The 14,038-nt window shown below is 43.2% G+C and overlaps 1 protein-coding gene across 3 annotated transcripts in view; it reads right to left on the minus strand.

The window, feature by feature from the left end:
- Positions 1-12,846, minus strand: part of ANKRD29 (ankyrin repeat domain 29) — a 63,306-nt gene extending 50,460 nt beyond the window's left edge. Inside the window, exon 1 of one of the 3 annotated variants that reach the window (XM_053571683.1) lies at positions 12,694-12,846. In XM_053571683.1, coding sequence (XP_053427658.1) covers positions 12,694-12,714 — 21 coding nt within the window. In that variant the 5' untranslated portion in view covers positions 12,715-12,846. Of the gene's footprint in view, positions 1-105; positions 218-12,693 lie in introns of those variants that run through there. The other 2 variants (XM_053571684.1, XM_053571685.1) reach the window with 2 other exon arrangements.
- Positions 12,847-14,038: the final 1,192 nt, after the last annotated feature.

Genomic DNA, 14,038 nt, shown 5'->3' on the forward strand with positions numbered 1-14,038 from the left:
TGTAGTGACGGTTCCATCCCAGACACCTGGGCCACGGTGTGGTTATGAAGGGCATCGCTGTTAATATGGCATTATTAATAACCTGTTTCCCACTAATGCTCTTACCTTCCTGTCTGTGCTGTATCTTTGTTCCTATGGTTTCCTTTTTGCCTGAAACGAATTTTCCCTCATCCTGCAAGGCCAAGGCTCCACTCAAACGCTATTTTGCTCCCTGAAGCATTCCAAATCTCTTTTTACTTCTAAGCAAAGTTTTTCCCAATTCTGATCTCAAAAAGGAGTTTGCCCACCCCTTTTTCATGCCCTCCGTGTCCTGATTCCAGCTATCTGGGTAAATGCCTCACTTCCCTCCACCTCCTTTTGTTTTCTTCAGCTAGAACTGCCAGAGTTTCAGTGGAGAACAGGGAACTTTGGGCACAGGATGCCATGACTCCTCCTGGGATCTTCTACTCCCCTGCTGGGTCAGTTTAAAGCTGCAAAGTTAATGTTGGAACCATTCCTATGGGAAGCGCAGAACTGGGAAACAGTTTTCCAAATGTGTGGCGGAGCTGACTGTAGTACAATTCCCTTCTCTAAAACAAATCCATTTGGATTTGTAGGGAATAGTTCCGGAGGACTAGCTTTGGGACCAGACAGCTCTTGGTTTCCAACGAGCCCTGGGCAAGTTGATTTAGCCCTGGGAAATCGCAGTTTCCTCTTGCTTAGATGGCACAGTGCTTGCCTTGAAGTTTAGGATAAGGACTAGTGATGTCGATTAACTGCCTAATAAGGTGTCCAGCACACCATAAATGCCAACAAGTGGTGGTTTCCTTTCCTCTATCTACTTTTCTTTACAAACTCAGAATCAATAGGCAAAGTTAAATTCATCTTTCTTTTCTTTTTGTTTTTTTCAAGAGAACACCAGCAAGCAAGGCAAAGTTAAATTTAGAGTACTGGTATTAATAAAGATTTTTGCTGGTATTAGGATATTTTATTAGCATTCACATTGTTTAATAAAGGAACTTTTTGGAGTGGGTTTAAAATATCTATCAGACCCAAAAAGCCTTTTATGCATTATATTTAAATATGTTGATATTGGCCAGGTGCAGTGGCTCGTCCCTGTAATCTTAACACTCTGGGAGGCTGAGGTGAGTGGATTGCTTGAGCTCAGAAGTTCCAGACAGGCCCGAATAAGAGTGAGACCCTTTCTCTCCTAAAAATAGAAGAAGAACTATCCAGGCATCATAGTGGGCATCCATAGTCCCAGCTACTTGGGAGGCTGAAGCAAGAGGATCGCTTGAGTCCAAGAGTTTGAGGCTGCTGTGAGTGATGATGACACCACGGTTCTCTACATAGGGTGACAGAGTAAGACTCCACCTCAAAAAAAAAAAAAAGTTGATTTTTGTATTAAACATATTGCTTCACTAAGTTAAAAAGCAAACAACCAATTAATTCCAGCTGCTCAACGGAGCCATCTAAAACAAAAGGACAGTGACAGCAGAGTGATGACAATATTTGTTGGTGCCAGGATTTCGTTTCCGAAGTCTTTCAGCACATACACAACACTTGTGCTCTTGTGCATACCTGGGTGAGAGAATCGTGAGGCAGGGAGAGATAAGCAGATAACAAACATACTTTGAATAGTTTCCAGCTCATTCAGGAGGGAAATCAACTCAAATTACATATTAACAATTTGCCTTTTCTGAAGGTGTAAATTTTACTGCCCTAGAGCGTTTAAGCTAGATTGCAACCATGGTGCTCACACTAACTGTTGCTGCCTTGGGACCAGGCTGGGGCTAACTTTTATAGCTGTTGGTAACCAGGGAAACAATGTAATGGTAAGGCAGGTGTGACCTGTATGATAAATCAAGAAACAACACCCTCTTAATGAAGAGAATGGACAAGGCCAGGATAAAGTCTGGGAGGGTGAATCAGGAAGAGAGAGCAGTTCTGCTGGCTTCCCCAGAAATGTAAACACAGGACAGTGACACATTGTAACTCATTTTCAGTGATTTTTGTCCTTTCACTTTTACTCCAAATACCTTTGAAAAACCCCTGCAAACACCAAGGGTCTATGGTTATAAACAAGACCTCCAGCCAGAGTCTTTTCTCCCTTTAAGATGGTCTTGGGGCTGCCTCTCCTGCTGAGCTGGACATCCTGGATTCCTCTAAGGTTCTAGAAACCGAGCTTTGTGAAAAGCTATAAATACTTCATTTTCCCTCAGGGGCTAGATTTACCGAAAGGCAGAGGTATGATCAGGTAGTTAATTTGGGGATAAGAAAGGGCTGGGCTCAAGGCCAAGTCAGTTTCCAGCTCTGTGACTCTGGGTAAGTTATTAATAACAACACAATACCTCTGTTATGTGTTTTTGAAGTATTAAATGAGCTAATATATGTAAATACACTTAGCTAGTATACACACAAGAAATGGCTGCTATAAATGCCCATTCCTCTCTAAAATACAGTAGACCCTCCATATCCTGAAGTTGACCTAATTGCCATTGACCAGACATGCACCACATGTACACACCAGCACAGCAGGCCTAGTTCCTTATGTTGACTACCTCATTGACCAGTTGATTGCCGTCTCTTGGATGGTCAACTTACAGAGTTTCTATTGTGCTTGTTCAGGCAAATTCATTTATTTGGTCACTAGCATGTGCTTGGGTTAGTGACACTTGGCAGGAATTACACTTACAATGACTTAGGGCTCTTGGGAAAATATATCATGTCGACAGGCATCGTAAGGTCTGACAGGTGCCAGAGCAGGAATGCAGCTGCTTATAGTAAGAGCACAAGCCAGAGAATAGTCAGTTCTTCCTGAGGAGGGCAGCTAGGAATGATTTGGAAGGAACGAAATACCTTTAATTTTTTTTTTTTTGTTTTCTGCAGTCCATCAAGTGTGCAAGGAAAGGAATTCTTGAGACAAGTTTTGAAGGGTTAGTAGGGGCCTGGGTGGCCCAGACAGAGGGGGTGGTGGGGCAAGGACTCGGAGGCTTGCCACAGTGTTCTGGGGAGCATTGCCTGCTAGGCAGGGCAGGAGCAGAGAGAGTGTGGGGGAGAAGGCAAGAGACTGATGGAGGACAAGGGGTCAGGGCCAGATTCTGCAGGCTCTGCTGTCCATGTTACTGAGTTTGTACTTCATCCTGGTGGGCAGGGGAGAGTCCAGGAGGTGTCTGGAGGTGGGGAGATATCACCTGTTTTGCATTTCGGCGAGGTGCCTGTGGCAGCCCCAGGAGAAGGAGTTAGACTGAGCTGGTGTCTACTAGGGTTAGGAGACCACCACACAGATGGGGCAAGACACAGTAAAGGCCCGAGCTGGGGCAGCACCAGTGGGAACGGGAGGATGGGACGGACTGGAGACAGTGTAAGGAGCTAACTGAACAGTTCTGGTCTGTGATCGTACATGCAGGAGAGGAGGAAAAAGGACAGTGGACCGATTCCCAGGGTTCTGGTTCCATCAAGAAAGTGGACAATCCCCTATGGAAGACAGGTTTTGGAGAAAAATGATGAGTTCACCTTTAAACATGCTGAGTGGAAGCAAATGTCTAGCAAAGAAACGGGTAAATGCTCCTGTAACCCTGCAGCTGACACATTTACCGGAGGTCAGCAATCTCGAGCCAATGTTCCTTAAGTGCTTACTCAGCACCACGTGGTAGAGCCAGCTCTTTAATTCTCATCACAGCTCAGTGAAGCGGGCGCTATGACCATCCCATCTGACAGCGGAGGGAAGGAACAAGCCAGGAGCCAGTGCTGCGTGGTCTGTGGCTTCAGGCTGCCCCTTTTGATTACTGACCACATTGTTCTGTTTCTTGGGAAATTCTTCTCCTGTGGGAGGAACAAGGCAGCTTTGGCCCCCAGTGAGCTCCCTCCCGTTCTCCACCCCAAGCTCCTCTCCAGACAAGATGGAAAGTCCCCAGACTCTCCTTCTGTTTGGGGTCTACACACATCACAGTCCCTGGATGACTTGCAAATCTCCTCTGGGTATGATACCCACATAATCACACGTGGTGTGGGGTGAGACGGGGGCAAGTTCTTAAGTCTTTAAAGGAGATCACACAAGTGAAAATGCTTTACACAAGCTGCAAAGCACTGTGCCAAGTGTGCTATTATTATTTAACCTCTTTCTTGATTTTTCTGATCTCAACAAAAAGGCCAGTGAGCCTCTCTCAGGTGTGCTGGTTGTGACTTTATCAGTAACAACAGTAACTAAGGTCGTGACCTTGGTATATATCAGGCAACGCTCCAAACATTTTAACTACTTTAACTCACTTCATTCCTAGGACAACTCTGCAAGGAAGGTATAGTCACATCCTGTAAAAAGGCCTTTTTTGGTCAATAGACTGCGTATACCACAGTGGTCTCATAAGATTTTTTTTTAAATAAACTTTTAATTGACATTTATTTTTTATTTATTTATTTTTTTATTGTTGGGGATTCATCGAGGGTACAATAAGCCAGGTTACACTGATTGCAATTGTTAGGAAAAGTCCCTCTTGCAATCATGTCTTGCCCCCATAAAGTGTGACACACACCAAGGCCCCACCCCCCTCCCTCCGTTCCTCTTTCTGCTTCCCCCCCATAACCTTAATTGTCATTAATTGTCCTCATATCAAAATTGAGTATATAGGATTCATGCTTCTCCATTCTTGTGATGCTTTACTAAGAATAATGTCTTCCACTTCCATCCAGGTTAATACGAAGAATGTAAAGTCTCCATTTTTTTTTAATGGCTGAATAGTATTCCATGGTATACATACACCACAGCTTGTTAATCCCCAGCATGGTACTGGCACAAAAACAGAGACATAGACACTTGGAATCGAATTGAAAACCAAGAAATGAAACTAACGTCTTACAACCACCTAATCTTCGATAAACCAAACAAGAACATACCTTGGGGGAAAGATTCCCTATTCAATAAATGGTGTTGGGCGAACTGGATGTCTACATGTAAAAGACTGAAACTGGACCCACACCTTTCCCCACTCACAAAAATTAATTGACATTTATAACATACATACAAAAAAGTATACAAATAACTAGTGTACCGCTTGATGAATTTTCACAAAGCCGTCACTCTTAAACATTCTAGACTGCCTCTCCAAAAACTAGTATGTCATTCACGTAGCCACAAAAATACAAAACCCAATTTTAGAAAAGAATTCTTGGGACAATGAAGTGTTAGGAGGAGGTGTCTTGTCCTATTCTTGGGCCAATGTAATATTTAACTTTCAATGACTGCTCATTCTTTGCCTTGTTGTTTGTTAAGGAAGGGGTGGGAGAAGAGAAAATTTAGATTTTTAACGTAGTTTTTCTTCATTAGTTGGATCATACTGTGTGAAAGAGGGCTCAATAAAGAACTAAGTCTCAGGTAAGAATAAAAGTCAGTTGTTGGGCAGCGCCTGTGGCTCAAAGGAGTAGAGCACCAGCCCCATATATCGGAGGTGGTGGGTTCAAACCCGGCTCCAGCCAAAAATTGCGCGCACACACACACACACACACACACACACAAAGTCAGTTGTTACTGTCAGATAATAACATTTTTATTGTGTCTTTTACTATGTTTAGATACATAAGTGTCATTGTGTTACAGCTGCCATAAGTTACACCATGGACCTTAGATGAATATTAGGCTATATACTGTGTAGGTATGTGTAATAACCTCTATGATGTTTGCACAATGACACAATCGCCTAACAATGTATTTCTCAGAACATATCCCCACGTTAAGTGACACATGATTATATTATAATTATTCCTATTTTTGAGACGAGGAAACTGAGTATAGAAGTTAATTACTCAAGGTTAAGCAATTAGCATCTTGGGTCATCCAAGTAACAAGAGTCAAACCCAAGTCTTTGGATCCAGAGTCTGAGAACTTACAGCTTACATTTTGTGAGAAAAATTGAGTGTAAACCTCCATATTTGCCACCTTTTCTTCTCTCCTGAGCCCCCACCCTCCCCACTTTACTGCCAGAGTTTTGGCTAATACACTGCTAATTAGCGCACTGCACTACTAGAGGAAGGAAGGAGATGAGAGACACTGAAGGGAAATTGTTTCTTACACAGAACTGGAATTCTGCTAAAAACTAAGAGGGGTGGAGATTTAAACTGTTAATTTAAAAAAGGGTTTTGTGTGATGTGGACTTCAAGTGTGCATTTCAATCAAGAGAGTATTAGCTTTATCCAATAATGAATTTCTGTGATAACAGAGGCTATGTAAAGATATAATTATGGGCTAAGAAGCCATGTGCAGAAGGATGTTTTTGAAATATCACTGATTATTCTAATCCATTGTCCCTTGGTGTTAAGTATTTGAAAATTTCAGAATGCTTAATTCACATGAAGTCTAAATACTGTATTGTCAGTATCATTACACTTCCGTAAGTGATAGAAAACTGCAGAGAAAAAGTAACTGATTTGCCCTGGGCATTCTGCCTTAGAGGTAAGGCCATACAACACTGGCATTTTCAAACTCAGAACTCAAGACCATATTTAAAGTCTGTTTAAAACATTTATATCTAGAATAGACAAATCTCTACAGATAAAAAGTAAATTAACGGTTGTTTAAAGCTGAGAGGTTTAGGGTAACTATGACCACTAATGAGTATGAGGTTTCTTTCTGACATAATTAAAAGGTTCTAATTTTTTTATTTTTTTATTTTTTCAGACACAAGGTCTAGCTCTGTTGCCCAGCTAGAGTGCAATAGAGTGACTGCAACCTTGTAGTCCTGAGTTTAACCCATCGTCCTATCTCGGCTTTAACCCATCATCCTACCTTGGCTTTCCAAAGCACTGGGATTGAGTCACAGTGCCCAGCCCAGGTTCTAAAATGGATTGTGCCGATGGCTGCATAATTCTGTGAATTTACTACAAACTACTGAAATGAATACTTTAAATAGGTGAATTATACAGTTTGTGATTTGTCTTTTAAAGCTGTTAAAAAAGGACTGGGCGCGGTGGCTCACACCTGTAATCCCAGCACTCTGGGAGGCCAAGGCTCCTGTAATCCCAGCTACTAGGGAGGCTGAGGCATGAGAATCACCTGAGCCCAGGTGTCTGAGATTGCTGTGATCTAAGACACCATGGCACTCTACCAGGGTGACAAATTGAGACTCTGTCTCAAAATAAATAAACAAAGGGCGGCGCCTGTGGCTCAAGGAGTAGGGCACTGGCCCCATATGCCGGAGGTGGTGGGTTCAAACCCAGGCTTGGCCAAAAACCGCAAATAAATAAATAAATAAACAAAGAAATAAATAAAGCTGTTAAAAAATACATGGTTTTGTCAATTTATTTTCCTGTGGCTCATCTAAATAATTTAAGCTGATTAGCAAACTGGAGTTCACTGATGAGATAATTTTCACGTTCTCAGAATAAGGATGAGGAGAACAGGTTCCTGTCCTTCTGTCCCAGGTGGAACTGGTTTCTGACACTGAGATGAAATGTCATATTGAGATGCTTTAGCTTCTTGGGTAATACATAGGAAAATAAGCAAGGAAATTATCTAGCTACGGGCATCTCTTCAATTATGGTAACCTCCCTTATCCCCAATTGTGTTAGGAACTAACGCTATTTGGCTTTGGCTACACCAGCCTTAGAGAACAAGTCCCGAGTTGTGAAAGTAGCTGTTATAAAGTCGAAAGTCAATGTACTGAAACCCATGAACTTTATTCCACAAAAAAGGCTCAGACCTGCACTCTGAGTTTGCTTTCACTTAAAAAAAAAAAAAATATATATATATATAATTCTAACAAATATGTGTTTGCTTTCCCAACCAGAACAACGTAGGAGTTGCCAGTTGTTAATGGAAGTTTGCTGAAGGCAAAGTCATACCAGTGAGGAGCGAGCTAACAGCACGATGGAAAAGCCATACAAACTTCATAGATGCAAGGGGTCCCTGTGGTTCAGATGCAAACACCCCTACAGTGATTGTGAGTCATCAAGAAGAATCTAATTTGTGATTTATAATGCTCTGTTTATTCTCCCACAGACTTGTCACACACAAGCTTCAAAGACTCAGAGCCTAGGGTCTACAAGCCCTTAGGGCCTATGAAAATGAAAAAGTTCATCCATGGTTTCCAAATCAAAGTTAATAAATATTCAGTTAGATAGCTACGAGCCATAACATCTTGTCAACTTTATTAACTGCCAACTTTGAGAGTCATAAAATATTGATGACATGAAAATAATTTGTAGTCTGAGTTATTCATAGCTAGTTTTAAAAGAGATACTATAAAACCCTTTCAACATTTGTGCAACAAAAAGTCTCTCTTGACCAGGCATGGCGGCTCCCGCCTGTATTCCCAGTGTTTTGGGAGGGTGAGATGGAAAAATCCTTTGAAGCAGGACTTTGAGCCTAGTCTGATTAACATGGGGATACTCAGTAACATATTTTAAATATCATTTAAAAATACCCTTTAAGGGAATGAGAGAGGATACCTGAGAAGGGTAAGGTCCAGGAGAAAAGGTCTTCTCAAGGAGACCACAGGATACACCTGCGGGGTCCTCTCCATGGTGACTCACCTCTTGGGAATTTGTAAATTTAACTTCCTGGAACTTGGAAATTTCCAAGTTCTGTGAAATCCTGTAGTTCTCTAGGGGCTGGAATAACATCTCCTGCTTGATTCCAACTGGCCAATGAGAAGGATCCCTGTGGGTTGGAACTTCTTAACTGTCGATAAAAAGGGAAAGACCAAGCCAGATGGGGAGCGTGGTCATTTGGAACTCTTCTATGCTATAAGCTCCTGACTGGTAAATAAAGCCCTTCCTCTTATAAAATAAATAAGTAAATAAATAAAAATACCCTTTAATAATCCTCAATTTTAGTAATTTAATAATCCACATACATGAAATTCATCCTTTCAAAGAACATAATCCAGTGGGCTTTATTTGTAAAGTTATGTAACTATCACGTTATCTTCTACAACATTTTCATCACTCCAAAAACTCCATATCCATTAACAATCACTCACTATCCCCTCCTCTTCCCCAGCCCCTGGAAACCACTAATCTACTTTCTGTCTCTATGGGTTGGCCCATTTTGACTTTAGAGTTGATGCTGAAACAAGTTAAGACTTTTGGGGCTACTGGAATGGCATGAATATATTTTGCATGAAAAACGGACAAGCAAGGGGGTCAGGGGCAGAATGTTATGGGTTCAATGCCTGTGTCTCCTCTACCCCCAAATACATATGTTGAATCCCTGACTCCCAGTGTGATGTTATCTAGGAGGGAAGGTCCTTGGAATTAATTAGACTTAAATGAGGTCATAGGGTGAAGCCTCCAAGATGGAATTAGTCCCCCTATAAGAAGAGGATGAGACACCAGATCTTTCTCTCTCCTTCAGATAAGGAAACAGGGAGCATGAAAGGGTACCTCAGCAGATCTGAATCTGCTGGCACCTTGATCTTGAACTTCACAGTCTCTAGAACTGTTAGAAAACAATCTCTATTAATTAAACCTCTAAATCTATGATATTTACAATGCACAACACATTTTGTTTATCATCAATTGATGGACGTTTGGATTGTTTCTATTTTCTGGCTATTATAATATTGCTATGAATATTTGTGTACATCTTTTTTGTGTGAACATGCTTTCATTTCTCTTGGGTATATACATAAGAGTGTAGTTGCTGGGTCATAGGGTAACTCTGTTGAACTTTTTGAAGAAAGACCAGGCTGTTTTTTAAAATGACTGCATCATTGTACATCCCTATCAGTAATGTATAATTGTTTTGATTTATCCACGACCTTGCTAACACTTGTCATTGTCTTGTTGGCTGAAGTCATCCTAGTGGTATCTCATTATAGTTTTGATTTGAGTTTCCCTGAAGGCTGATGATGTTGATCAGGTGCTAACTGTTATTTGTACATCTCCATAGGGGAAATGTCTATTCAGATCCTTTGCCCATTTATAACTGAGTTTTATTAAAATTTTATTGTTGAAGGGTCTATCATCATTTACAGGTGTTCAAGCCTCTACCATTTTACTTTATCTATTTATTAAGCTGCTTTTTTAGAAATAGGGTCTCACTCAGTCACCCATGCTGAAGTGCAGTGGTGTAATCACAGCTCACTATAACCTCACATTCCTGGACTCAGCACTGTTTTCCTGCCTCAGCCTCCCAAGTATCTAGGATTACAGGAATGTACCACCATGCCCAGCTAATTTTTTAAATTTTTGTAGAGATGGGGTGTCACTAAGTTACCCAGTTTGGTTTTGAACTCCCGGCCTCTAGTGATCCTCCTGCCTCCTGATCCTCCTGGCATCCCAAAGTGCTGGGATTCAAGTCTCTACCATTTTAAAGCAAGCAAACCCTTAGACAATTCTAGATTCCTGCTACAACCACTGCCTTTTTAAAAAGGTGTTTCTTTCGGATTCCTGCTACAACCACTGCCTTTTTAAAAAGGCATTTCTTTCAGAATCTCTTCAAAAAGTTGTCTGCACTTGTGGATTCCATCCACTCTCTTTTCAAGCTATTACAATTGGGTTCCTGAACCTAAAACTTCATTGAAAGTATTCTGGATGCGGCGGTGCCTGTGGCTCAAAGGTGTAGGGCACCAGCCCCATATGCCAGAGGTGGCAGGTTCAAACCCAGCCCCAGCCAAAAACTGCAAAAAAAAAAAAAAAAAAAGAAAAAAGAAAGGGCTCTGGACAAGGCCACCGTTTATATATATATATATATATATATATAATTTTTATTGTTAAATCATAGCTGTGTACATTAATGCAATCATGGGACACCATACACTGGTTTTATTTTCATCACACTGGTTAACATAGCCTTCTGGGCATTTTCTTAGTTATTGTGTTAAGACATTTATATTCCACATTTAGTAAGTTTCACATGTACCCTTCACAAAAGACTTTTCAATTCTTAGCTTGTTTGATTTCCCTGAGGTATTTAACACTAAGGCCCCCTGGCAAGACTGGAGATGTTGGCTTAAGTGACAGCACATGCTTCTGGGTTTCTCAAACATCTCCGATGCTCCTTTTATCAGTGGGTTTCCCTTGCTCTTCTCATTCTTAAATCTTGCTCTTCTTCAAGGTCTTATCCTCAGTCCTCTTATTTTCTACCTTTACATGGTCCCACTGGGCAGTAACACTCATTCCCTTGGGTCCACTTACCACTTAACGCTGCTGACTCTTATCTCTAAGCTCTGTCTGCTGCCTAGTCGTCTCCCCTGAGTTCCGAGTTTGTAGATCTGTATAACGAACACCTCTGGTCGGACTCCTATGCACCCTCAAACTTTATCCCAAACCTCATGCTTTAATCATCATCTCTCTTGCCTTAATACCGTCAATCACTGAATTCTGTTGATTGAAAAAAATTTAAGACATCCATATTTGTCTACTTACTTTCATTGTCACCTATGCCCAGGTCCAGTACTATTTCTTCTCTCTCTTTCTCTTTCTTCCTTTATTTTCTTCTTCTTCTTTTTTTTTTTGAGATAGGGTCTTCCTCTGTTGCGTGCACTGGAGTGCAGTGGTGTCATCCTAGCTCACTCCAGCCTTGGACTCCTGGGCTCAAGCAATCCTCCTGCCTCAGCCCTCCCAAATATCTGGGTCTACAGGGGCACACTACCAGGCCCAGCTAAATTTTCTACTTTTTGTACATATGTAATCTCACTGTGTTGCTCAGGATGGTCTGGGAGCTCCTGGGTTCAAGTGATCCTCCTGCCTTAGCCTCCCAAACAGGTAAGAGCATAGGCAGTGAGCTGCCACCTGGCCTAAGTCCTTTTTTTTTTTTTTATTTCCCTCTCCCCCACTAAGTACTATTTCTTAGTAAGATGACAACAGCATCCTCCCGATTGGTATCCTAGGTCCATTCTCTTCTCCAACAAAGATTTTTCTAACGGGCATATCTCCCCATGCCATTCCTCTGCCTACTTGGGCTACAAGATTACAGCGGCGTGGGGAGTCAGATACACATGGGTTCCTCTCTTAACACGATTAATTTACTGGCTTTGAGGCCACGGGTGAGTTAACTCATCTATGCCTTAGTTTTCCCATTTAAAAAAAAGCAAAGAAAAGTAGGAACAGGAAGAGCAGCATCACACAGGCCTTGCCCAGCATTCACACCACGCACCCTTGGTTCACAGTAGGGCACGTTCTAACTGCTCGATACATTTTAAATACAATTGTTACTAAAACCTTTCAATTAACCTCACTCTCATCCTAAAAAGCGGGTATTAAATGGATGGCTTTAATAGACTCTTTTAAGACGAGACTCCTTTGGACACGAAGCATGGTAATCAATTACAGCTGCACTCCTCTGGTCGCTCAGCTTCAGTGTCCAGAAACAAGCCTCAGGGACAGGAGTGGGTGCAGCTGGCATTCCGGAATGACGCCGCAGAGGGACAGGCTGGGGAATGCTGCGGCTGCAGGAAAGCGCTGCGGGCTTCTTCCCCGTCCCGCCCCGGACCTGCTACTTAGGCGACAGTCCCTGTCGCCCCGCACAGGCTCATCAACAACCCTAAGTGCGAAAAGCCTTTCCAAGCGCAGCAGGCACTAGCAAACCACAAGCCCACAGGACGCCTCTCGGCTTCCTCCCGTGCCCGGCCCGCAGGCGGGGGCGGAGGGCGGAGGGCGGCGCCCCAACCCACCCTGCGAGCCCGGTGGCGGCGACTCGGGCGCGCGCAGAGTGCGGGCCCCGCAGCAGCGGGTCGGCCGCCCGAGCCTGCGCCTGGTCCCGGAGCCCGCAGCGCTTACCTTGAAGGACATCCTGCACATGTCCGTGGCCGCTGCGGCTCCGGCCCCAGCGCAGGGTCCTCGCCGCACCTCCCGGCTCCCGCCGCGCTCCGCAGACAGGCGGCCTTCGCGGCGCCGCGCGCCCCCGCCGCCCGACCCGGCAGCCGCCGCCGAGAGGCCCGGGGGGCGCGCGCGGGGCGGAGGCGCGCCGGGTCAGTCGGCTCCGGGCCCCGCGGCGCGATCTCCCCCGCGCGCGCACTGGCGAGGGTGCCGGTGACACGGTTCACACTGCGCGCGCGCCCGCGCACACGCGCTCCTAACTCCGCGGCCCTGTGCACACTCTACGCTCCGCGCTCACGTCCACAGGCCCAGCTGCACATCCACACACGGTGCAGTCTCCACATTCCAAGCACAAGGCTCATCACGCTCATGTCCACGCCCCCCCTTACTCATCCACACTCACACACACACTGTGTGCACTCGGGTCGGGTCACACACACACACACACCACTTCCCACGCTCCCTCCGCACATCCGCGCTCACACGGACTCCACACACGTCCTCTCAAAGAGGATTCCCAAACTTGGTGACAGCGCGAAGAACGCTTCACTGTAATAATGTCAGTGAAGGAAGAAATTCACCCATCACCTCACCACTGCTTCAATAGCTATTTTCATTTTTATTTTTTCTTTCTCATTTTTCTTTTCTTTCCCAAGAATCGGAATCTTTTCCCCTGGAGAAAAGGTCTGGGAAATAAGCCTTTTGATTGTATGAGTAATAAGTGGTGTTTTCCTTTTTGAAGGAGAAAGGCAAATTTTGAAATATACTCCTATTTTCCCTCATTACTACACCAGTCACCTCCTCCTCTGGGCTTGGGGAAGTAAAACTGGGAGAGTTTTAAGTGTAAAAGGCAATAATAGCCTTTTTAGAAACCTGTGTAAAATTCAGATTTTATAAATTTAAGAAGTAAACGTCTCACTCCCTCACACTGATTTATTCCCTCACTCATTTCTCTCTCCTTCTCTTTTCTCCACCGAATTTGTAATGAGTATTTAATTTAAAAGGTAAAAAATACAACTACAAATAGAAGTTAATAATGAAAATAAATGTTTGCTCTTTTACTTGTACTTAAAACAATTTAAAGATAAAAATATTCTGAACTTCTACAGAAAATTCTAATTTTTAAATCAAGAAAGACTCAAAACTTTTTCCTTGCTTTAGATGTCTATAGATGAGACGATTTTTAAATTGTCTAACACTGAATAATGTTACTATGTGAGGTTAAGCATTGTGGGTTTTTTTTTTTTTTTGAGGGGGAGAGAGGGTTGTCTATTTTTCTCCAGCTTGGTGGTAGAACTTTTGTTTC

This window comes from Nycticebus coucang, chromosome 19 (genome assembly GCF_027406575.1).
Source record: "Nycticebus coucang isolate mNycCou1 chromosome 19, mNycCou1.pri, whole genome shotgun sequence".
Lineage (NCBI taxonomy): Eukaryota > Metazoa > Chordata > Mammalia > Primates > Lorisidae > Nycticebus > Nycticebus coucang.